The following is a 24,961-nucleotide window of genomic DNA, read 5'->3' as shown; positions in this document are numbered from 1 at the left end:
ACGCGGACAGGGACCTCCCCGCCTCCATCCCCGCTCTATCCCCGCCCCGCCCCTCCAGGCCGCCCCGCCTCCGCCCCAGCTCCGCCCCCCAGCCCGCCATCCCGCCCCCTCGAGGCGGGCTGGGAGCCGGAAGCTTGCTGGGCGCTGGGGGCTGCCACGCTCGGCTACGGTAAAGTCCCGGGCGACCCTTCCCTGCGCCCCCAGACCTCTGCCGCCAGCCCCCAGCGACAGTGCCACAGCTATGGGGGCTCGGCGCCGGCGGCCGCCCGTCGTCCCGGGGCCCCCTCTGGGGCCGCTGCTCCTGCTCCTGAGCATGCTGGCCCCGGGTCGCTCCTCCTTGCGGCTCCTGGACCATCCGGCGCCCGCCTGCTCGCAGGAGGTGAGACTCCGACACGTCCCCGAGGCGGGGGCACCCGAAGGTGGTGCGGGAGCGGACCGGGGCGCGAGCGGGTGTCCGGGACTACGTGCCGCACCTGGGGAGGCAGGAAGTCAGCGCTGAGGGGTCACGGAGGAGTCTAGGGCTAGCGCACTAAGATCGCGGGCGCCGAGGACACTCCGCAAGCTAAGTTGGGAGTTGCGGTGTAGATCTGGGAAGAGAGGGAGTTGGAGGAAGGAACGATCGCATAGCGCGGGTTGCACAACCTGACCCGCCGTCGAAGACTGGAGGCGGGAGTGACAGCTCCGCCCAGGCCTCAGAGCTTGGGGAAGACCGAGGGCAGGGGCCCAGCGGGGGAGGCTGGCGGGGCAGGTTGGAAAGGGGCAGGAGAGGGGACCTCGGGAGGAGCGGGGCGGGTCTGGGGCTGTGCACCCTGTAAGTCCCCCTTCTCTGGCCGGCCGGCACGGCTAGCCCCAGGGAGACCGATCCTACTACTGTGCCCTTAATGCAGCCAAAGGACCCGAGCCATCCTGGGGAGCCGGATTGCAGGGTGGCTTTGCGGAAGGTCGGGACCTTGACGGACCTCAGCTCCAACCCCAGGCAGAACCCGGCAGATGGTGCCGCGCGGGCGCCCTGCAGGGTTCAGGGACGTGGCCGGACCATCTGCAGAGGGGTGGCGAGGGCCACCTCCCCAGAGGGGCAAAGCCCTGAGGACAGACAGAGGATTCTTAAGACACCGCCCCTCCCACCACCGCCACTGGGTCTGGGAACCAGGTGATCGCGCTGTGGGATGTCCGCTACTTCGTGACTGCGAAGGAGAACGCTACCCACCCACCCCGGTCCCCCGCCTGCGGGCACAGGAAGTGACACGCCCCCCTGCGGATAGTTGCCTTGCGGGAGAAGAAAACACAGAAAAGAAGCAGCACAACTCGGTGCCCCCCTAATACACTTTCCTTCCCTCTTTCCTGCGCTTTCTGGTCTTCTCAGTCCCCTCCCTTCCACTGCCACCACAGACCCCAGAGGGAATGCTGCTCAGTGTCTGAGTCAGAGGATGTGAAAGCGTTATTTCTCATCTAATTTTGTAGGTTTACCAAAAGAGGGTGGAGATTTACTGACTATTTTGCAAGGAAAAAAAGATGTTTTTGATGTGATGTTGGGAAATGTCCTTGTCATTGCCACTCGTGGGCAAAACAGAGAGACATGGGCTCATTAGGTCTTTCCTGCAGGCTTTATACAAATCCAGGATCGAGGATTTGTTATTCATTTGTGGAATGAATTTGTGGATGGCCACTTGTTCTGTGCCCACCAAATACAAGGTATTGTGGTGGATTGTAGAAAAATACACCTTGGACTATAATGTCTGGGCCGCCTGCAGGGCTAGTGGGAACCTCACAGGAAGAAAATGGTTGGTAGTGGAAGGGGCCTGGGACAAGGTCCTTGGATGGGGTGGGGTAACCTGTATAGCAGAAGTGGAGGGTCTGTGGGGCGGGAGAGTCAGATGAGAAGCTAGACCAGGGGTAAGGGCCCCATCATGAAGGGCAGGAGAGCTGGACTAAAAGGATTGTGGGTTTTTAGGGTTTCGTTTGTCTGTTTTTGTTTTGGCAGCTCTGGGTGTTGAAACCAGAGCCTCATTCATGCTAAGAAAGTGCTCTACCGCTGAGCTCTATCCCCAGACCTAAAGAGTTTTCACTTACCTGGAACAATGAAAAGACAGATTCTTGGGCAGCAGCCCAACCTCATTGCAGAAAGGCAATCTTGAAGTCTTCCTTCCTCTCTCTGCTACCTGCACTTGCCTTATGGACAACCAGTTCTCCACAAGCAGCTTCCTTGCTCCATTCACCAGTCCTTTTAAAAGAAAGAAGTCACTGGGTGTGGTGGTGCATGCCTATAATCTGTATACTGGAGGCTGAGGCAGGAGGATCACTGCAAGTTCGAGGCCAGCCTGAACTACATAGTGAGACCCTGTCTCAAAAAGAAAAAAGAAAGAAGCCAGGGCTGGAGGCCAGGGCTCAGTAATAAAGTACTTGCAAGGCCTTGGGTTCCATCCCCAGCACCACAGAAAGAAACCACACCCTTCCCATTTTTCTCCTTCCCCTGGTGTTCTAGTGCACACACTATGACATAGTAGTAGGGATGGGGAGACCAGAAGCCTGAGTTTCCATCCTGACTTTTCCACTTCCACATTCTGCAGCCTTTCGCAGTTCAAGCAGCTTGGGTTTGGTCTCCTTATTTCCACAGTGAAGAGACTGGGTGGGTCTGCACTACTTCCCAGAATCTAAGTGTCTGTCCAAAGCCTGCCTCGATGACTCCATCCAAAGTTGGGCAGAAGCTTTCTGCATGCCTCTTCTCTTCCTAGCTCAGTGCTGCAAGAACAGGATGTGGGGTTTGGTAACTCTGTGTTGAGTGAAAGAACAAAAGAACAAAGGGAGGGAGGTGCAGTTTAGCAGTGGTTCTGGCTGCCTGGATTTGGCACCTCAAAACCCAAATGACTCTGATTTGCCCACAGAAACCAACAGTGGAGAAACCCTAAGTAATTGCACTTCCTGGGTGCTCTTTTTCCCTGGGCTTCCTTGCAGATACCGTGTAACTGGTACAACCTGGAGGAAGGCCCGTAAGCAAAGACTGTAAGAACCTGACGTTGGCCAGTGTGAACGTTAGCAGTTTTAACGATAGGACGTGTGTTTCGAGCTTTTTTTTCCCTGAGCACTTGAGGTTTTGACTTGTGGTAGAGTAACTGTTTGGCTTAACCCTTTTATCTTCTGGTTGCCAAAAGCTGCTTCTAGCCCTGCCACTCTTCCAGAGTGTGAACAGTTGTGTTCTGTGGATGCTATTGTGGTGGAGGCACTCAGGCGGGCAGGGCTGGGGGTTGGGAGCCATAGACCAGCAGATGGCAGGTGCTGGTTATCAGGCCCGGTTCCTGCCCCAGCTGCTCACTGCTCTCCAGGCTAATCTCCCTTGAGCAGGTAATGACATCAGTTAGCATCCAGCAACCAGAAGCCTGCGGCTCAGTCAGAAGACCTGGGCTCTCCTCTCTCACCTGTACTGTTGCCCCGCATTGGTAACTCCCCTCTCAGGAGACAGTGTCGTCTTCTATAAAAGAGATGATCTTGGCCTCACAGGCCACGCGTGTGAATGCAAGAGGCCAGGAGCTACAGTCGTGGAGTTGTACTGACATTGACCTGGGGTTTGGCCCCGCCAGTATGCAGGTAGTGACACACCACCCTCATTCAGTGCTTACAGCAACCTGCGAGGGCTGTGTGGTGAATCTGCTTTAGAGAGGCCAGGTGACTGGCCAGGGCCATTCACAAGCATGCAGCTGATAAATCATATTCTGACCTTGCTTTTTTTTTTTTTTTTGGTACCAGGGATCGAACTCGGGTCCTTGCTCTTTGATCTTGCTATTTTTGAAGAATGGGAAGATGGCTTTTATTTTTTTGGTTTGCTTGTTTTGTCTGCTGGGTGCTTTTTTGTTGTTGGTTTTTGGTGTTTCTGCACTGCTGGGGGTGCTCCAGGCCTCACCCATGGAAAGCACATGCTGTACCGAGAGTTACACCCTCCCAGCCCCAAGGACAGGAAGTGCGTAGTGAAGAAATTATGGATGACTGTTGGGCAGGAGATTGTTGGACAGAACAGGATCTATTTGAGTATTCCCCAAAGAACATCCTTGGTGGAAGGGTCCACTGGGGATTGAATTCAGGGCCTTCACACAGCTCGAGCCCTTTTAAGATAGGGTCTTACCACAAATGGTTAAGTTACTGAGGTTGGCTCGAACTGGTGATCCTCCTGCCTCAGCCTCCCAGAGTGCTGAGCTTATAGGCTTGCACCACCATACCCAGCCTGAAAGTACTTTCTTACATTATGGAAACTGCTATATTAGGGTAAATTCTGTATGGGAATTAAATGATAAGGACATATGTCCACTACTTCTTCCTCTACATAAAATAGTTATGCATCTCATTTTCAATTTTGTTTGTTTAGAGTAATATCAACATAAACTTTTATCTTTTAATTAATTTTTATCAAGTAATATATGGAATCCTCCTTTAAAACTCATCCTAAGATGTTTAAAACAAAAAGCAGTAGATTCCTGCCTCACTCCTAAACCTGCTCCTTGGGGGTAATAACTTACAAATTCCTCTGCTTATTTCTTTGGACATTTACCTCCATATTTCTAAATGTACCCATGTTGTTAATTCTTTTTTTTTTTTTTTTGGTACCAGGGATTGAACTCGGGACCTTGCGCTTTCGAGGCAGGTGCCAGGACCACTGAGCTAAATCCCCAGCCCTGTTGAATGTTTTAATAATGCAAATTACATTACCTTCTTCTGCCTCTCCTCAGCATTTGCCATTATGGTTATGTCACAGTTTTAGTTGAGCCAGCATTTACATTATGAGAACAGGTGAGCAGTCTTCACTGCTGAGGAAGTGTGTGGACTTGAATTCTGTTTTCTGGTCAGGGTTCTTTCCCCCACTCCCTCAGAGGTGATTGCTTTCATTCTTGAGTACTTTTCCATGTGACTGGTCTTAGTGTTTCTGTCAGGTTTTCACATCATTTTTCCCCCAATCTTCAGATATTGTTTCATTTCCCTTCCTTCAGAGAACTCCCTCCCCAGGCTCCTTATTTACCGGCTCTGACCTAGACTGACTCCTTTCTAGACCTTTGGTGTGGCCAAATCTCCCGGGTCCTGGGTCCTGTGTCGTGCTCCTCAAGGGCCTCACTTTCACCCTCCTCTTGTTGGAGTGTGTCCTCTGCAACTTTCTAGGTGGATGAGGGAGAAATATAGACATACATAGTATACATGTCTGAAAATATCTGTATTCTTCCCTTAGAAATTTAAAGGCATTCAAGCAAACAGTCCAAGCTTTAAGCAAACGATGCCATTCTGTTTCCTAGCTCTTTCTGTGGAACCTAACCTGTTGGGGTTTTTTTAGAAACTTTTAGGATTTTTGTGTTTTTAATCCTGGTATTCAATGGTGTTTTGATATCCAGCCATGTTCTGAGTCTTCTTTCTTAATTTGCTGTGCAGGCCATTCAGTGAAAGTTTTTAATTTGGCCATGTGTGTTCTTCAACTCAACAGTCTTCTTTCCTTTTTCCTAAAATAATTTCTTTCAGCCAGGCATGGTGGCACATGCCTGCAATATCAGCACTTGAGGCTGAGGCAGGAGGATTGCTGCAAGTTTGAGGCCAGCTTGGGCTACATAATGAGTTCAAAGCCAGCTTGAACTACACAACAAGACCCTGTCTTCAAAATGATAATAACAATAATAATTTCCATTCTACTTTCTTTTTTCTGTAATCTCCTTCTGGAAATTGTTAGCCATATCTTGTATTTCTTAAATTGATTCTCTAATAGTCATATATTTTATCTTCTATTTGTGTTTGTTCTTCTTTCAGAGAAATCTCTTTAATTTTATAGCCCAGCCCTTGTAATGAATTTTGTTTTCTTTTTTGCTGCGCATTGAATCCAGGGTCTCACTCACGGTAAGCAAATGCTCTACCACTGAGCTACACCCACAGCCCTTGAATTTTTTGTTTTCCAGATTCACTTTCATTCTTGGCTTGCTCGTTTTCTTTCTTTATCTTACAGATGCAGTGTCCTCTCTTTTCTCTTTGGGGGCTATTATAATTTTATTTGTTCGCTTTACTTTTATTCTGTTCTCACCATTGTCTTGTTTCCTCTAGGAGCATTTTTCAAAATTCTATTTTAATCTGTTTTTCACAGAGGAAATTCCTCTCAAATATCAAGCACTCCGTGGCTGGCTGAGAACATTGTGAGGAGAAGGAAGTCCTCACAAGTTGACTGAACACCGTGTAGTTAGGGTCTGTGAACGTGGAGGAGGTCAGGCCCAGGGCCAGGCCAGCCTGAGGGCAGCAGTCAGGTGTCAGTGCTCAGAGTCCTTTCCTCTGGGCCTGTTGCTCTGAGGCCTGGGCAGGGCCTCAGGGTTGCCCAGGGGGACCCAGACCTAGTGCCCTTCCCTCTGAAGGCCTGATTGTTACAAGGGTTCTGAGGGGCTCTCAGCCTCTTTTCCAGCCAGCGGTTCCTTCCATGGCCTTCAGATGAAGTTGTTCCATGCACCTAAAGCCACTTGCCCACTCCTTCCACTTCAACTTTTAAAAATGTATTCAGGGCCAGGGATTTAGCTCAGTGGTTCCACCACCTGCCTCGCAAGCGCGAGGTCCTGTGTTCAATCCCTGATAACAAAAAACAAACAAACAAACAAATGTGTTCACGTCTCCTACCCACTGAGGTTGCCTCTTTGTCCTTTAGTATGCATTAAAAAGTCCCTTTCCTATAATTTTCCTATGGTTTGAGAAGATAGGTGTACATAGTCAATGCGTAACAACCTTTAATGGAAGGACCGGGGATGTGGCTCAGTGGCACTGTGCCTGCCTGGCAAGTGCAAGGTCCTGAGTTCGATCCCCAGTACCACAAAGCAAAACAAAAATAAAGTGCTGAACCTTTAATGGAATCTTATGTGCTACATTTCACCTATGCATATTTTCCTGCTTTGTTTAAATCTGTCTCAGACTTATGTTTCTTCCTACTATCTTTCTGCTTCAACCCTTTTATCCCCAGAAGCCCCCATGTTAACAGCTGACATGTATCTGTCCACGTGATTTTCTGTGTTCATGCAGTGATACTCAAACATTTACAAATATATTGGGAGGTCTTTTCATCACTTAATTCCATAGGAAATGGGATCTTGCTGTAAAAAGTTCTTTGTAGACAGGCTTGGTGGCATGTGCCTGTAGTCCCAGGGACTCCGCAGGCTGAAGCAGGAGGATCACTTGAGCCCTGGAACGCGAGACCAGCCTGGACAACATAGCAAGAGCATATCTGAAAAAAGGTTTTTAAAAGTTCCTTGCAACCTGTTCCTCTTCACTCCCAGTGAATAGGTAAATATCTGTGTCGCTAATTTTTCTTAACATTTGCATAACACTGTAGGCTACGCGACCGTTTCCATTTTGATAGATATTTGGATTTAACTAGATTCCACTTTATTCAGCTATTGATGGGCGTTGAACGCCACAGAACAAAAGGAAAAGCTACCTACGTTTTTTAAAGATAGCAAAAGTTTAATTCTAAGATTTGACAAATTTTCTACAAAGAGAAAACTATGGGCCGGTGTCACTTATGAATATAGACACAAGCAATTCTAAAATAATACAGTAACAAATTTAATATAACAGAATGTCAAAAGGATAATAAATCTATAACCTGGTAGGATTTATTCTAGTAATACAGAGTCCATTATTATCACAGCATCATCATAATTTATAATGTCAAATTAAAGGAAAAAACCTACAAAGTTATGTTTAAAAATGCTAGAGGGGTATTAGATAAGATTCATGCTTGCATTGTTTGTTTTAGTTCTTTTTTCTTTGTTTTCTTTTACAGTACTGGGGATTAAACTCAGTACCTTCTCCCTGAGCTACATTCCCAGCACCTTTGTTTGTTTGTTTGTTTGAGACAGGGTCATGCTAAGTCAAAAGATTCCCCAGGCTAGGCTCATACTTGTGTTTTTCCTGCCTCAGCTTCCCAGAGTGTTAGAATTACAGGCATGCACCACCTTGCCCACCTTCTGGGCTGTCTTTAGAAAACTAAGCATGATGGAAATAAAAGGTGATTTAGACTCAATACCAAACACCAACAAAGGAAAAAAGGTTTATCTTGGCTCACGTTTTCAGTGCATAGTCCACCAGCTCCAAGGCAGGATGGCATGGCACAGGGAAAGCTGCTCCTGTTGTGGCAGCCAGAAAGCAGAGAGTGAAGAAAGGAATCGGAGGCTGATGCACCATTCCAGGTCACACTCCCAGTGACCACCTCTTCCGACCAGACCCTGGCTCCCCACATCAAGTCAGCGTTAGCCCCCATGATCCAATCACCTTCCAAAAGCCCCACCTATGAGCGCATAAGGCTTTGGGGGGGACATCTAGATGGAAACCATGACTGAAGGAAAATAAATACAAGTGTTGTATTTATCAAAAACAGTCGCTTCTATCGAGCTCAGCGACAGAGGAGGAAGCCACTTACCCATCCCTAGTCAGCTCTCAAACCTTCCCACTTAGACCCGCCCCTTTCCTCTGGCAGTGCTTCGCAGTGGTGTTTGAGTAGCTACCAGGCAATGACAGGAAGTTACCCCAACGGAGTGTCTGCTTCCCATTAGAAGAGCGCCCATCTGAAGGGGAAAGAGCCAGCATCTGGTCATCCAAGGCCCATCTGACAGTTTTAAGTGGGAGGCAAAAGGAGAAGGTTCATGGGCTCCATCTCCTCAGCCTTCAGGAGATGGTATGGCATGAACCCTCTTGGGCTGTACCAGGAGCCCAGGGCCACTAGACACAGTGAACCACCAGGAGCTGTACAGGACACTGAGTCTGGGCCCTGAGGCTGAGAAACTGGTGTCCCAGCAAGAGAACACCAGAGAGGTGGGACACAGATGAAATAAGCCACTTAAGGTGGACCCGTCTGCCCACTTTGTAAATGAACCCTGCAGCTTGGTGTCTTCTCTCACTAAGCCCTGCTCTCCACTTCCTCTTGAGAGGCACAGGTGCCAGCCCCAATGTCCTGCCTGCACACATACCAAATCTCTCCATTGGCCTTAAATTTGTGCTTCTGCTCAGCTTCAGCATGTGTCTTTCTGCCCCATTCAATGAATCCAGTCAGTCTGGGCAGCTAAGAACTGGAAACACCAAGCCTGAGTTCTGGGGTCTTCCCTTGCTGACTGCCAAATAGGACATGTAGAGTCTGCCCTTCAGAAATAGCTTTAGTTAAGAGCTTCGTGTGGTACTGCACACCTGAAATCCCAGCATTCAGTAGGCTGAGGCAGGAGGATTGTTGTGAGTTTGAGGCCAGCCTAGACTACATAGTGAGTTCAAGGCCAGCCTAAACTACATAGTGAGACCCTGTCTCAAAAAAAAAAAGGAAAAGGGCCTGGGATTTAGCTCAGTGGTTCCGGCACCTGCTTTGCAAGTGCAGGGTCCCGAGTTTGATCCCTGGTACCAAAAACAAAAAAGAAAGAAAAGAAAAAAAGCTTTCGTTTACTGGGTATTTACTATATGCAGGATTCTAAAAAAGGAAAACCATTAATTAAAGAGCAGCCATCATGTGCCAGACACTGGACAAACACTTGGTTGAACAGTCGGTGAGACAGTTCTCTGGACACTGCCACCAGCAAAACTTCCTCCTGATTCCCTTGGGGCTCCCAGAGAGCCAACAGTGCTGGAGGACTGTGTTGTCCTGTAAATGTGACCTCACACGCAAATGTATTCCATTCCATTGTGAGATGGGTTCTAGTGCAGATATATGAGCACTGAGAAGTGAAGGGCCACCTGTACACCCACTGCCCTCAGCCCCAGCCCACCCTGCCCCAGATCTGTATTTCCCATCTGTGTCTTTTAAATCTCAGCAGCACTAGGACACTGTGGTAGGAGGATTCCAATTTTCCAGTGGAAGAAATTGAGGCTTGGTGAGGCAACTCAACCCCAGGGATGTGAGGGAGGGTGTGTGTGTGTGTGTGCACATGTGTGCATGTATTTTCCAGAGTGGTCAGCTGGCAAAACTTAAGCCTACTGTTCCATGTCCCTGATAATGTTTATCATAAATTTGACCCTCCAGATCTGCTGTGGAATAGGTCCATATGAGAAGCAGTAAGTGTAATAATGGTGATCGCCCTTCCCCATCCATAAAATGGGGCCGGGATTGTATTCATATGTGTGTTATTCAGACTGAGGGCGTAGCTCAGCAGTGGAGCGCTGCTAAACATAGTGAAGGCCCTGGCTTGCATCCCCAGCACCCCCAAAAAAGGATTTTGAGGATTAGTGACTTTACTAAAATGTAAAATATGTACAGTATATAATATGTGTTATATATAAATCACCCAGAGTGGCCTTGTGTTAGTTACTTTTCTCTCCTTGCTGAGACAGAATACTCAACACCCAAAGTTAGAGGGGAAGGGGTTTATTTGGCTCACAGTTCATAGAGGTTTCAGTCCATAACTGACTGGTTCTGAGGCCAGGATGGCAAACAAGCATCGAAGAATAGAAACAACATGGCGCACACAAGGCAGCAAAGGTAACAGGAGAATTACCAGCGAAGAAAGTCCCACCTCATCTGCGTGAGGCTTTGGGGGGATACCGAAACACAAGCCCTAACAGAGCTCAAGCACATATTTTTCTAGTTGATTTATAGAGACTGCATGAATTTCCCATAACTGATGTGTGACAAGAGTTGTAATTTTGCAGCCTTCTCCGCCTCTTGCAGCACTGTTATCCAGACTGAAGATTGGAACCTCAAGAGGCTTAAGGAACTTTTTAGGGGGGTTCCCCAAGAGAGCCCTCTCAGTGTCTTTTAAACTTGTAAAGTTCCTGCTTGGAATAGTTACTCAAAAAGACTCCAGTTCCATTTTGCCATGCACTCTACGCCTTCCTTATATGGGAAAAAGGGATGCCCCCCTCCACTGAGAATCGGCCCCCAAAAGTCAGAAGAGAGTGCTGTGTACATTTCATTCTCCCAAATGAGCCTGGGGGGAGCGTCTGGAACCTGGCATGTGAATTAAAGTTCTTTCTCAGCTGTAATTACCACTTTCTTTCTTTCCACAGGGGCTAAACTGCACAGTCAAGAATAGTAAGTCCTCTTTTTTTCTTTTCTTTCTTTTTATTTTTTTTCTAGTTCCTCTTGTTGCTTTATTAATGAAGCAATAGGCTCATGCTGATTTCTGGCAGAAACTCTGCTACCTCGTTGCAAGTTCAGACCATGGGCTGTCACCATCAACAGGCAAATCTCAGATGTAGGCACCTGCGCCTCCTACAGAAAACATTCACATGCAAAAGTCGGGAAATGAGAATCAGAGTTGTTGTTCTGGTGTGCTGCCCTAGTGTGTCTGTAATACAGTCTGATCTGCCACCGCTTCTCCCTAAAGTGAGACATCTGTGGTGTTGGTTTGGTTTGGGTTTTGGTTTGGGGTAATTTGGGGGCTTTCTTACTGTTTTATGCAGAGAATTTGAACCTAGACCCTAACACATGCTGGGCAAGCACTGTACCTCCTCAGCCCCTTCAATTTGGTTAATTCAGGGAAGAAGCAAATACTTCATTTCAAGTCTGTGCTATTTAAGGACACTGACATATAAAAATAAAGCAGCTCTTACTCCTGCCCTGTCCTCCTGTGTCCCCATTTCCAGTCACCGCTTCATCTCAAAACCCACCTCCCCAAATGCCCTTTAGACTCAGATCTTGGCAGTGACCACAGATCTGCCTTAGAAAAGAGGCAGCAGGGCCATGGACACCAGGACCTGCCGAGAGTCACAATGACCCGCTGAGGGTGGGCTCAGGGTCTCCCCTGCGAGTCTGTGATTGTTGCCTTTCTCTGGCTGTCAGGTACCTGCCTGGATGACAGCTGGATCCACCCTCGAAACCTGACCCCCTCCTCCCCAAAGAGTGTCCATGTCCAGCTGCATCTTGCACGCACGAAGCATGGAGACCTCGTCCCCGTGGTACACATCGAGTGGACGCTGCAGACGGATGGTGAGTGGGTGCCCAGCCAGGTCCTGGGAGAGCCCCCCTCTCCACGTGCAGCCGCGGTCCAGACCATCGGGCCTCCCATGCAGACCCAGCAGTGGAGCCCCACACCTGGGCCCAGACACAAGGGCTCCAGTTGGGTGCTGGAAGGACTCATCATTTCATTCCGTTAACACTTTTTCAGTGTTTTAAACATGAACCCACAGTAGCAGCTTCTTATCACACTATCTTTTATGAAAACCCATCTTTTGCCCCAAATTTTTATTATCCTAGGGGGAGAGGCAAGTGGAACTGCAGAGAACTGGTAACACATTTGCCACCCTGCCCTTTCCCTTGACTGGGGCTGGTACTTTTTAAGATCCCCCAGACTTCCTCAGGAACCGGGAGTCTGATTACCGAGTTGGGAAGGTTAGGGCTAAACAGAGCCAGCCCCAGATTTGTGAGCAGGGCGTAGAGTCCGTCCTCTTAAGTCCCCGGTCGGTGTGCCCAGTGCAGGCCCCCACAACCACTGCAAGGACAGCAGGCTGGTCACGTGTGCTGCCAGCACCCCAGCCACAAGTTCGTAAAGCTTCTGCTGCCAGCCCAGTGTAAAGTGTCACTTGTCCGCCAGCTGGGAACAGCTGTCTTCTGGGCGGCAGGCTGAGCCCAAGAGTGAGCTGAAGGGAACAGGAAGTGGCAAGTTTGGTAAGCAGAAATGAGTAAGCACAGCAGATGGGGAAGTGGCACACCCAGTGAGCCGAGTGCCTCGGGTGACTCATCTCCACTTCCTCCTGACCACAGCCAGCATCCTATACCTTGAGGGCGCAGAGCTGTCCATCCTGCAGCTGGACACCAACGAACATTTGTGTGTGGAGTTTGAGTTTCTGTCCAAACTGAATCACTACAAGCGGGTAAGACACAGCTCCTGAAGGATCGTGTCCCTTTGTTGATGCCAGTGTAGACTTGTCTCCAGGCTGGCACCTTAACCGAGAGTGGTCAGGACACAAAGGTGCTAGCGGTCTGAAGAATTCAAGGTGGTTACCCAAGGGGGCCAGGGGCTGCTGTGAGTGACAGTGCCCAAAATACCCACCCCTGCCTTTTTCCGGTACCTAGCTGAGTGTTGGGGATGGAACCCCAGGCCCTCAGGATCACTAAACACAGGCCCTTCCACTGAGCCACACCCCAGCCTTTAGCTGTCCATTCTTACAGGAAGAAAAAACTTGTTGCGGGCCAAAGGCCTTCTGTGGACGGGATACTACAACAGTGTAGGCTTGCTTGTGGCTGCTGACAGCTAGAGGGTAAAATGTTGATTGTTGTTAGTTAATTGAAAGCAGTGGTTCCCAAAGTATGTTCCCTGGATCACCAACATCACCAGCCAGTTTGTTAGAAATGTTTATTCCTGGGCCCCACCCCGTATCTCCAGAACCAGAAAGGAGAGGGTGGGGCCCAGCAGTTGGGGTTTTCCGCCCTCTGGGTGATTCTGATGCCTGAACTAGTTTGAAAACTGTTTAAATCTGCAAATAGAAGCTTCAAAACAAGTTAGAGCCTGGATGTGGTTCAGTGGTAGAGCACTGGCCAGCTAGGACGCCTTGGGTTCCAGGCTCAGCACCATAAAAAGATTTATTTACGTACATACATGTATATGGACATACAAATAAAACAAGTTACATCTCCCAAAGACACAAACAGCAAAGACAGATCCCCCTGCAGTGTTAAACAAAGCCACCGAAGCTCTCCTGCTTTGTGAAAGGAGAGCATCAGGAGCCTGGATCTACTTAGAAGCAAAGGGCCTGTAAGGGCATTAGAATAGAGTCAGAGCCAGACAGAGTGGGGCTCACCTGAGGCCCCTGCAGCTCCAGAGGCTGAGGTGAGAGGATCTCTGACCCTAGGAGTTGAGGGCCAGCCTGGGCAACATAATGAAACTGGCCTCTCAAAATAAAAAGAATGGGAGTTGGAGCCACCATCTGTGTCTGTGCCATCTGGAAGATAACGCAGCACAAACTGTTGGCTCTGAATAAAGGCGCCTGGGGTCCCGGGTGAGTAGGGGGGTCCAGCTGTCCCTGTTCCCCAGAGGTCACCAGTTGTCCCCTGTAGGAAGGAGGTCATTTAACAAATAGTCTTTAGCTGCCTTTTTTGTTCCAGGTCTCCCAGCAGCCCTGAGTCCTCCAGCTCAGGTCCCTTACTCCCATTGTCCTGGAACTCCATAGGGCTGGGGTGGGGGCCGCCTCCACTTTCCTCCAAGTCTTTTTTTTTTTTGGAAGGGGGTGCTGGGGATCAAACCAGAGCAAGCAAAGCACCTGTTCCACCACCAAGCTCACCCCATCCTCCCATCTGTCCTTTGCGTGTGACAGTGCTCCCTACTGATAAGGCCAGATCTAGATTACTTAAAGAAAAAAAAGCAGAAAGAGCAGAGGAAATAAAGGCTAAGGATAGTGTGCCCTGATTTCAGATTCTGTCAGGGTGGCTGCCTTATTCTCAGTTTGATTGACCTGGGGAGAATGGATGGGGGTTAGGTTCTTGGCACACAGGTGGGCGAGACAAGGATACGTATGACCCTTCCAGCATCCCTTTCTTCCTTTTCCTCAGTGGCATTTTACCTTTGACCACTTCATGGTCGATCCTGGCCAGGAGTATGAGGTGACCGTTCACCACCTGCCCAAGCCCATCCCTGATGGGGACCCAAACCACCTGTCCAGGAATGTCCTCGTGCCTGGTAAGCACATCCTCCAAGCCTTTCCCTTCTCCACTCAGTCTGGGAGGAGAAACTAGTGAGTGTCACTCAGCTCAGCGATGGCTACTGTTGCCTGGCATGGTGCCCTCAAAAAGCACCGATGCCAGGGCCTGGAAGCCCTTGGTGTGAAGCTGCAGCCTCTGGACGGCAGAGCCTGTTCTCCATTGGCACAACACAGAAGATGGGCCCAGGATCCTAGGAGTTTGATGGGAGGCAGGCTCCTCCTGCTGTCTCGGGCCAGGGAGTATCAGGAAGGAAGCCACTCATGGAAGAGCGGGGGCCCTGTGCTCAGCCTCCCTCACTGTCTTCCTCGCTTTCCCCATCCTGCCTGCACCTACCCAACACCCATCTCCTTCGTCCTACTCTGTCCCCCACCCCCGCTCACCCATCCTGCCCATGATTGCTGCCAAGTTTACCTTCTAAAACATCACATGACATGGGTACATCTTCCCTCCCTCTCCCTGCGCTGTCCCCAGCATCTCAGCCATTGCAACATTTCTCATTGGTCTTGTGGGGTTTTTGCCAAGTTTATTTGAGAAAGTAAAAGTGGAGCGTGGGAGCAAAACTGGCTCTGCAGAGCGAGCTTGGGCCAACTAAAGGGAAAAGGAGGGTAAAAGTGAAAGTAAGAGCAGACACTGAGTCTGAGAAGTGCGGCCTGGGCTACGGTGGAAAGTTAGGGTAATCGACATTTCTCATCTTTTAGAGGCAGCTGCGTCTGACTCCAACCACGGAGGACAAGTCCAGGCCTTCCACCATTTGTGTGATGTCCAGAGCCGCACAGAGTGCCTTGCATGTAGTGGGCAGGAAATGCTGATTGCTTTTGGTTTTGTTTTATGGTGCTAGGATAGAACTGAGGGCCTTGCGCATACTTGGCAAGTGCTTGACCACTGAGCTGTCCCCTCAGCCCAAGAAATGCTTGCTGAGGACAGTGATGACTCCTCATTCCGAAGCACACACATCCACCCATGCACCCACACAGTCTGCATTCCCTGCTTTACTTTCTGTTTGCGACTTCCTGATGTGATATTCTATGCTCCTGGCTTGCTTTTATTGGTCTCTTCTACTAGAATGTCATCTCTACTGGCTGCACAAGGACTTGGTCTTGCCACTATGTGTCCAGTGCCCAGGACACTGCACAGTAAGCCTCAATAAGTCTTTTGTGAATGAATAAGTCTCCCGACGTGGCCCTGTCCTGTTCTAAAGCAGACTGACTCAGTCCCTGTCCCTCTTCAGTGACTCACACCTGCCACCCACATGTCTTCTTTGTTTTTTTTGTTTGTTTGGTTTTGGTTTTTTTTGGTACCGGGGATCGAACTCGGGTCCTTGCGCGCTCACAGCAGGCGGCGAAACCACTGAGCTAAATCCCCGGCCCTGACTTATTAAACAAAAGTAAAAGCATCTTGGCCAGGGATGTGGGATAGGAAGGACCAAGGCTGTAACTGTAGAACCTTGGCCCCCAGGCATGGTCCATGGGCCAGCAGCATCTGCAGAGCATCTGAGAACGAGTTAGAATTCTTAGCTCAGATCTGCCAAATCAGAGACGAGGGATGCCAGGGCCCATGGAGACTCCTGGAGACAGCCCGGAGGAGGCAAGGGCAACCTGGGTAAGGAAACTGTGGGCGGGAAGAAGGCGGAGAGGACCAGGACTTGGGCCTCCCAGTGCAAGCTCGGAAGGAATATGCCAGACCAGGAGGTGTCCTCGGAGAGCAGGGCAGAGGCGGCCAGGCTGCCCCAATCCAGTGGGCCAGTGGCAGAGTCCAGACCTGGATCGTGCTGCAATGAACAAGCTCCCCAGAAGGAAAGGGACTGTGGCCCCTAGTGTCAGGAGTCTGGAAGAACAGGCTTCCTAGGGCCAAGGCCTAACGATGTCTCCTTCTTTTGGGCCGGCAGACTGCAAGGACCCTGAGATGAAGATAACCACGCCTTGCCTGAGATCAGGTAACTGGCTGGAGGGAGAACTTCCCCCAGGGCGTATGCAGCACTGGGCATGCGGGCATGCGCCTGCAAGGCCAGGTGTGTGCACACTTGGCTCCATGCACACATGGGGACACGTACCCCTTCCTGCTCCCAGCCAACATCTGTGCCCTTAGCAGGCAGTCTGTGGGATCCCAATGTCACTGTGGAGAACCCAGAAGCCAGGCAGCTGCGGGTGAGCTTCACCCTGTGGAACGAATCCTCCCACTACCAGATACTGGTCAAGAGCTTTCCACGAGCGGAGAACCAGAGCTGCTTTGAGCACACACAGCAAATACCTGTGGTAATTCTCAGCCACCCTTCCTCTCTTTCCTTCCTTCTCTCCTTCCTTCCTTCATTTCTTCTTCCTTCTCTCCTTCCCTCCCTCCCTTCTTCCCCCCCTCCTTCCTTTCTTTCTCCCTTTCTGATTTTAAATTTTGAGATAGGGTCCCATTAAGTTCTCCTAGGCTTGGGCCAGGGATTTAGCTCAGTGGTGCTGCTGCCTGCCTTGCAAGCACAAGGTCCCGAGTTGGATCCCTAGTACCAAAAAAAAAGTTGCCTAGGCTAGCCTCAGACCTGCAATCCTCCTGCCTCAGCCCCCTGAGCACTGATGCTACAGGTGTGCACCACCACTCCCAGATTCTCGGCCATTTTCTTAACTGCTCTGCCACAGTTCAAAGCCACCTGTACAAACGTCAGGCTTCCTCTGTGCTGGTCCTGGCAGAACCATGTTGTCACAACCTCAGAGCATCAGGCACAACTGTGGATAGTTCTGTCTTCCATCCTGCCGAGTTGCAGAGGACTCCAGAGCTGATCCTTTCCATCTTGTCCTTGATTCTTTAGTTGATGAAATAGAGTTGATTGTGCCCTGCCCGCCACCCCAGGCTTTTGTTCTCCCTCACCCCCGCCACGTTCTCACCTGTTCTGCTTTTGTTTGGCCCTGTCTACTTTATCCAAAAGGGATTTCAAGATTTAGAAAAAGAAAGAAATGTCGAGATTAAGACATAGGACAGATAAAAATAAGAAATAAGGTGCAGCCAGGTTAGTGCAGAGAATGTGCTGTTACTTCTGTAGGCCTGCCAGGTGAGAACACAGATTCGTGCCCTTAGTGCCCAGCAGCTGGAGCCAGGGGAAATAACCAGTTATGGATGAGCTTGTGACTTGACAAAATCCAGTTGCCCTGCAAAAACACTGATTTTTCTGAACCAGAAATCTGAAAAAGCACTCCTCCCTCTGGCCTTCTGTGGGGTATACTGGTCCACAGAGGGTGGGGTCCCCAACAGCCTCTTCATGGAGGTGCTACAGGAAGTTCTTATTCAACCCCCTCCCCATCTTCCCCTCTCCAGCCCAGACAAGAGGAATTCCACCAGCGAACCAGCACCACAGTTGCTCTTGAGGATTCCAGCTGGTGCTGCCGCCACCAAGTGCAGGTAGGCAGATGCGGTGCGGGCAGGTGTGGGAGAGCACGCACAGGTGGGCCTTCCTGCTAGAGGACTGAGCTCTCTCCAAGCAGTGCCACTGCCCTCTGGAGTTCCCCGGATGGCCAGATGCCTTCTCTGCCTTTCCCCTCCCCCATTCTCCCAACCTCACCTGGGTGGAGATCCTTTAACTCCTTCTCACCCAGGGGAGACCTGTGCCCTCAGCCATATGGAAAAATCTCCCTTTATTTTTTTAAGAAGAGCTCTCACTATGTTGCCCAGGCTGGTCTTGAACTCTTGGGCTCGTGTGACCCTCCTGCCTCAGCCTCCCGAGCAACTGGGAGTAGAGGTACACTTCACCAGCCGTGGAGATCCTGGCCTGGTCACCCAAGCTGTAGTCCTGGCAAATGACCTCTGCTGGCGAGGAGGGCCGTGGGTAGATGTGTCTCCGCCTCTGTCTCTCAGAGGCCCTCTTCCCGGCTCCTCCTTGTCTCTCACAGATCCAGCCTTTCTTCAGCAGCTGCCTGAATGACTGTCTCAGATACTCGGTGACTGTCCCCTGCCCAGAAATCCTGCTGACCCCAGGTAGGTCAGACGTGTCTAGGGTGAGTGTGGTGAAGGCCATCCGCTTGAGCTAAGAAGTCCTGACCTGGTCCTAGGAATGGGCGGGAGGAGTTAATTTAACTTGGAGTGATTCGTACCGGAAGCCGAGAGTTCAGAGCCATACTCCTGGGTTGGACTCCTGATTGCCTTTCATGAGCTGTGCAGCCTTGGGCAGAATATTCAACCTTTTTGGTCTTTAGCTTCCTTGACTAGAAAATGGGCTTGTTACTATCATAGAACTGTACTGATCCTCACAAACTGAGTCACAATACTGTGAAATAGAGACGCCCCCCAGGTTCACAGATGAGGAAACTTGTCCAAGGTCACATACCAAAGACGTGGCAGGGCCCTAGATTTCTACCTGAGCCTGTGGGGTGCAACAGCCACTCCTTTTCCCTGGCTGCCACTGACTTCTCCCTCAGCAGCCACGTGCCCCAGTTCACACGAAGCCACTGCCACACACTGGTCAGACACGGCAAATGTAGCACGGGACTGGATGTGAACCTAGCTCCCGAGCAGGAGGTGAGGCGGCTCATAGACCGACAGCTGAAGGTGCTAGTGTAGGTGGTCACATTGCGTTCAGCCCAGTCTGAAGTGCTGGGTGCAGGGTCCAGGTCACTGCAGCCTCAGCAGCCATCATTGATGGGTGTTGTCATGGCTGCTAGTAATTAAGAATATCATTTTCTCTTTTTCCTTCTGTTCTCATCGCAGCCTCCATTGCAGGTAAGCACAGATCTCCTTCCCCAGCTTAGGGCCCATTCCTAGGGCACACACAAGTGCCTGACAGAAGCGGGCAGACAGGGCTGAACTTGAGCTGGCCCGGGGCAGTGGCGGTGGGGGGTGAGGTCAGCAGAGCATCCTGGTGCAGGCAGAGCCCTAAGCGGGGAGCGGGGAGCGGGGCTGGGCCAACCCCTGCCTTCCCCTCACACTGCTGTGCCTGCGCAGACCACATGCCCCTGTGGGTGTACATCCTCATCACGGGCATCTCCGTCCTGCTGGTGGGCTCTGTCATCCTGATGATCCTCTGCCTGACATGGAGGCTGCCAGGTAAGGGCCGGAGGCTGTGGGCTTAGGGATTCCCCTGTTTGTCACCTTCTCCCCGTGTCCCCCTTTCTCCTTTCCTGCTCTAGTCCCACCCCTGGACTGTCTCCATCACCCGTGTTCAGAGGGCACCCGTCAGCCCTGCCCTGTGGTATCACGCTAAGCCAGCACACTGCCCATCACCCTACACCAGGCTTTCAGTGTCAGGAACCCAGAACCGGGCATCGGGCTGACCTGGGCTCCAAGAGCAGCTACCCTGCAGGCTACCTGGGCACGTTCCTTAGCTCCCGTAGCCTGGGGTGTCTCCTGTGTAAAAGAGCAATTACAGTGATACCCACATCCTGAGACTTCTGTTAAGGATTACGTGGAATGATGCACATAACCTCTTAGCATGGAACTCGCTCAGTAAGTGGTATTTGCTCAGTAGCTGTCAGCCAACTAGTACTATTAAAATGAGCAGTACAGAATTAAAATCAACAGGTTGGAAGGAGCTAGAGGGGATTTTCCTGCCTCAGGAATCATCAGCCAAACAGGTAGAGCAGGCTGAACAACCCCCATCCTGCAGCCCCCAGACTTGTACATGTGAGGTCAGGGAGAAAAAAAGGCACAGCAGGACATCACAGAGAGGCTCATGCTCTGGACCCTGAGTTCTTGACGTATTCCTCCTCTCAGCCTCGCTAGCTTCAAGAGTCACTTAACAAACCTTAGGTTTGGTTTTCCTTTCTGTAAAATGGAATAACACTGTAACGCCTCCCGCTCCGGGCTTCGTGAGAATTAAAGCTAGCTGGCAGGAATTAGTCAGTATCAGTTCCTTCCCTCTGTACCCCTCTGCTAGCCAGCTTCTGGTCAGGGAGAACATGAGTCCTCAGCTTAAGGTGTTCAGTCCTTCCCTGCCCCTCTGTGACCCCAGGCTGTTACTTCAGGTACCTGGGAAGCTGGGATTTTTATTGTGTCCAGGGGATTATTGGGAGAGTGAAATAACATCTCAGCTGGTACTTTATAAACTAATGTTCTCTGCACATGTCAAGGGACTAGTTTCATTCTTGTTATTGCACTCTTCTTTTTTTTTTTTCAGTGCTAAGGTTAAACCCCAGGCTTCATGCATGCTAGGCAAGTACTCTACCACTGAGCTATACCTTGAGCTGCTATTGCATTTCTGACCTTTCCTGAGCTGCCCCACTTTTTGTTTTTCGCCTGTACTGGGGACTGAACCTAGGATGTTCACACAGAGCTACAGCCCTAGCAGCCACACACACACACCCTTTGAAATAGGATCTCACTAAATTGCTTAGTTGCCAAGGCTGGGCTTGAACTTATGATCCTCCTGCCTTAGCCTCCCAGAGTGCTGGTATTGCAGGCATTCACTACCACACCCAGCTACCTCACTGTTTATTTGATGGTTGTTTTGGCAGTCTGAGAAAAGGCCCAAAAAGTGAGGATTGAAATTAACGTTTGAAATCACCTGCTTAGGGACTAGGGCTGTAGCTCAGCAGTAGACCACTTGCTTAGTATGTGTGAGGCCCTGGGTTCCATTCCCAGCACCACATAAACCAACAAATAAATCTCTGGCTTGGTCACCTGTGGATTCTGTATGTCCCTACTGTCAGAGGAGTGAACTCCTTCACATAATTTTTTCATCACATGTCTGAAGGAACAATTGCCTAAGTGTTTAGGTTTCCCCTACTTCACCTCAAAAATACCAGGAGGAAGTGTTGTAAGTGACCTAGGGGGTTGTGACGTTGTAGAGAGAAGTGTTGTAAGTTATCTGTGTCCCACATGGGCACTTCTAGGGGAAGAGCTTTACCTCAACTATAGCCTCTTCACAGGAACCAAACTGCAGGCAGGCCAGGAACCAGAACTGTAGTGAGGGGCCAAGGAGGAGCCCCCAAACCTAACCGGGGTCCCAGCTGGGCCACGAAATAATCACTGGCAGCCCAGCTGACTGAGTACATACAGTGCACAGGGCCCTTCCCGCACATGATCTCATCTGCTGCTCCCACAGACCCATTTTACAGAGGAAGAAGCTGGATCTCCCAGGTGCTAGTAACCTTCCCAAGCCACGAAGCTGGTCGCAGCAGAGCCAGGCTGTGTGCCTACAAAGGCACAGAAGCCTCTAGTGCCCTCCACAGGGAGCAGCTCCTGTCCTTCCCGTGTCAGGGTGGACCAGTGCTCCTGCAGACACTCTGAGCTGGTCCGTGTTCTCTTTCAGAAGAGCCACTCCAATGCATTTCTTTTCCTTCCAGGGTCTCGCCACGAGAAGTACAGTAAGAGCACCGAAGGCACTGGTCAGTATCCCTAGGCTTACTTATTCTTGCAACTTTGGGTTTTTTGGGGGTTTTTGTTTGGGTTTTTTTGGTACTGGGGATCAAACTAAATCCCCGGTCCCAAAATGTATTTCTCCCTGTGGGTCCAGATTTTTTTTTTTTTTTTTTTTCTGATACCCGGGATCGAACTCAGGTCCTTGCGCTTGCACAGCAGGCGGTAAAACCACTGAGCTAAATCCCCGGCCCTGCATCTTTGGTTTTAAAGGTGGGTGGTAGGTTCTCAAGATAGATAGGTGGGTCCCCCCAGGGACCATCTCTTCAGTACCTCTCTGCCAGCACCCCTAAAAGAGGGCCTTCAGGGTGCCCTGGTATACCGTGTGTTTAGTCACCTGGGTATCTAAGGAAAGGAAGGTGAGCGTATCATATTTGTTGTTTTTTTTTAAAAAAGTCCTTCCCTGAGAGGACATTTCTATTCTGCAGGCAGGTTTTGTGCCCTTTTTTTTTTTCTTTTTGCAGTTAAAGTATAGGCTAAACCTCACATAGGAATATGCAAGCGAGATCCTTTTTCACATGAGGCACCAGCCCGCCTTTCCTTAGGCAAAGGAGCTAGGCTCTGCATTTGGTCCCAGCTCCTCAAGGGCTGGCCAACAGGGCACACACCCTGCCTGGGCTCCAGGACCCTGTGCCTAGCCTCACTCCCCTTGTTTCCCGTAGACGTCCTGCCAGTGGCTGCCCTGAGCCCCCCGCCCCTGAAGCCCAGGAAGGTCTGGATCGTCTACTCAGCTGATCACCCTCTCTATGTGGACGTGGTCTTGAAGTTCGCCCAGTTCCTACTCACAGCCTGTGGCACTGAGGTGGCCCTTGACCTCCTAGAAGAACAGGTCATCTCAGAGGTGGGGGTCATGACTTGGGTGGGTCGCCAGAAGCAGGAAATGATAGAAAGCAACTCCAAAATCATCATCCTGTGTTCCCGAGGCACCCAGGCCAAGTGGCAGGCTATCCTGGGCTGGGAGGAAGCCGCCATCCAGCTGCGGTGTGACCACCAGCAGCCCACTGGGGACCTTTTCACAGCGGCCATGAACATGATCCTGCCTGACTTCAAGAAGCCAGCCTGCTTCGGCACCTACATCATCTGTTACTTCACTGGCATCAGCAGCGAGAAGGATGTCCCTGACCTCTTCAACATCACCTCACAGTACCCTCTCATGGACAAGTTTGAGGAGGTGTACTTCCGAATCCAGGACCTGGAGATGTTTGAGCCCGGCCAGATGTGCCGCGTCATGGAGCTCACCGGAGACAGCTACCCCAAGAGCCCCAGCGGCAGGCAGCTCAGGGAGGCCGTGGAAAGGTTCCAGGAGTTGCAGATCCAGTGCCCCGACTGGTTTGAGCGTGAGTGCCTTCGCTATGCTGATGACCAGGACCTTCCATCCCTGGATGAAGAGGTGTTTGAAGAGCCACTGCTGCCACCAGGGGAGGGAATTGTCAAGCAAAAGCCCCTGGTGAGGGAACCTGCCCCCGAGGGCTGTCTGGTGGTGGATATTTGCCTTGGCAAGGAAAGAAGGGTAATGTCAAAGCTGGGGCCCCAGCTGCAGCCTCTGGGGGAGCTGGAGGCCTGGCCCCTGAGAACCATGGTGCTGCCCGTGGAACAGGTCCCTGCAGCTCATGCACTAGAACCAGCCCAGCTCGCTGTTGGGAGCAGCACAGCCAGCCGGCTGGCCGTGGTGGAAGGGGAGGCCTGCCCACTGCTGGGGAACAGCACCCCTCAGCGGAACAGTGTTCTCTTTCTGCCCGTGGACCCCGAGGACTCACCTCTGTGCACCACTCCGATGGCATCGCCTGGTCACCTGGATGAAGGGAGGGAGCAGCTGGAAGGCTTGATGTTCTCACTCCTGCAGCAGAGTCTGAGCAGCCAGGCCCAGGAGGGGTGGGAGGGATCTCTCGGAGCCCTCAAGGACCCCTGCACACCATATGAAGAGGAGCAGCGGCAGTCAGTACAGTCTGACCAAGGCTATATCTCCAGGAGCTCCCCACAGCCCCCAGATGGGCTTGCTGAAATGGAGGAGGAGGAGGAGGAGGAGGAGGATCAGGGCCTGTGGAAGCCAGCCAAGCAACTCTCCCCTGAGGATCTGCAGGCCCTGAGGAGCCTCCAGCAGCAGCTTTTCTTCCAAGAGCTCCAGAAAAACTCTGGCTGGGACAGTACAGGGTCAGAGAGGCCGACTGCAGAACGACAGGCCCCCTCCTAGGGCCTCCTGGTCCTGAGCCTGGAGAGGTTATTCGTGTACACAGGGCTGTACATGTGTGTATATACCTACATGTGTGTTCGTGTGTGAAGCATCTACTTTTAAAATGTAGACATCTTAGCCGGACGCAGTGGCCCATGCCTATAGCCCCAGTTGCTTGGGGGGTCTGAGGCAGTAAGGTTACTCCAGCCCATCCAGGAGACATGGGGAGACTTGTCTCAAAATAAGTAAAAGAGAATAAAGTGTATGCTTCTTGGCTCTGATCCCTGGCCCTCTCCCCTTAACTTTGCTTTGTATGACCACTTGGTCATCTGTGTCCCACAGGAAGCCATAGCTACTCCCAGGAGCCAAGGGCTAAGTGCTTCATTAGTTTTGCACCTAATATGTGTTAGGCCAGTGATGGTGAACCTTTTAGAGCTTTCAGTGATCCAAGCAACCCACTTGGGCACATGTGCCATAGGTTCGCCACCACTGTGTTAGGCACTTGGGATTCAAGAATAAATAACACTTGGCATGACCCTGGCTACCAAGGGGCATAACATCCACTGATCAGCAAACAGGATAGCCGTGCAAGACCAGCAGGCTGAATAGGATCAGGGCCATGAGAACACACCAGACAGGCTTCTCGCCCGGGGACAGCTCCCAGATGAGGTGAAGTCTGGGATCGAGGGGAAGCTAGTTTCCGAGGTCACAGCACCATGGTTGGAGATGTCCTGCTCCTGAAGCAAGGGCAACCTGGAGTAGAAGGAGAGGTTGCGGATGGGAAAGAAGCAAGAGCTCAGGGTGGGAGAATCCTTGGGGGCTCACACTAGGAGCCAGGACTGCAAGCTGTGAGACCT

The 24,961-nt window shown here is 51.0% G+C and overlaps 1 protein-coding gene across 5 annotated transcripts; it reads left to right on the top strand.

The window, feature by feature from the left end:
- The first annotated feature begins 94 nt into the window (after positions 1 to 94).
- On the top strand, positions 95 to 24,385 carry Il17ra (interleukin 17 receptor A). Of its 5 annotated transcripts, none has more exons than XM_004837609.3 (13): positions 95 to 379; positions 10,978 to 11,002; positions 11,753 to 11,899; positions 12,674 to 12,783; positions 14,459 to 14,585; positions 16,494 to 16,541; positions 16,694 to 16,860; positions 17,903 to 17,986; positions 18,475 to 18,559; positions 19,289 to 19,300; positions 19,523 to 19,624; positions 21,862 to 21,903; positions 22,597 to 24,385. In XM_004837609.3, exons 1-13 carry the CDS (start codon positions 242 to 244, stop codon positions 24,123 to 24,125), a joined length of 2,616 nt encoding a protein of 871 aa, XP_004837666.2. In that variant the 5' UTR covers positions 95 to 241; the 3' UTR covers positions 24,126 to 24,385. The 5 variants fall into 5 exon arrangements, with proteins under 5 accessions (XP_004837666.2, XP_004837667.2, XP_087042351.1 ...); XM_004837610.3 differs by having other exon boundaries at positions 96 to 379; positions 16,697 to 16,860; XM_087186225.1 differs by lacking the exons at positions 95 to 379; positions 12,674 to 12,783 and adding an exon at positions 787 to 7,275.
- The last annotated feature ends 576 nt before the right edge of the window (positions 24,386 to 24,961 follow it).

Source organism: Heterocephalus glaber, unplaced genomic scaffold (genome assembly GCF_053883595.1).
Source record: "Heterocephalus glaber isolate CG9 unplaced genomic scaffold, H.glaber_assembly_v1.0 deba00000281, whole genome shotgun sequence".
NCBI lineage: Eukaryota > Metazoa > Chordata > Mammalia > Rodentia > Bathyergidae > Heterocephalus > Heterocephalus glaber.
The sequence above is the reverse complement of the archived record's forward strand: the minus strand, read 5'-3'. Positions and strand labels throughout refer to the sequence as shown.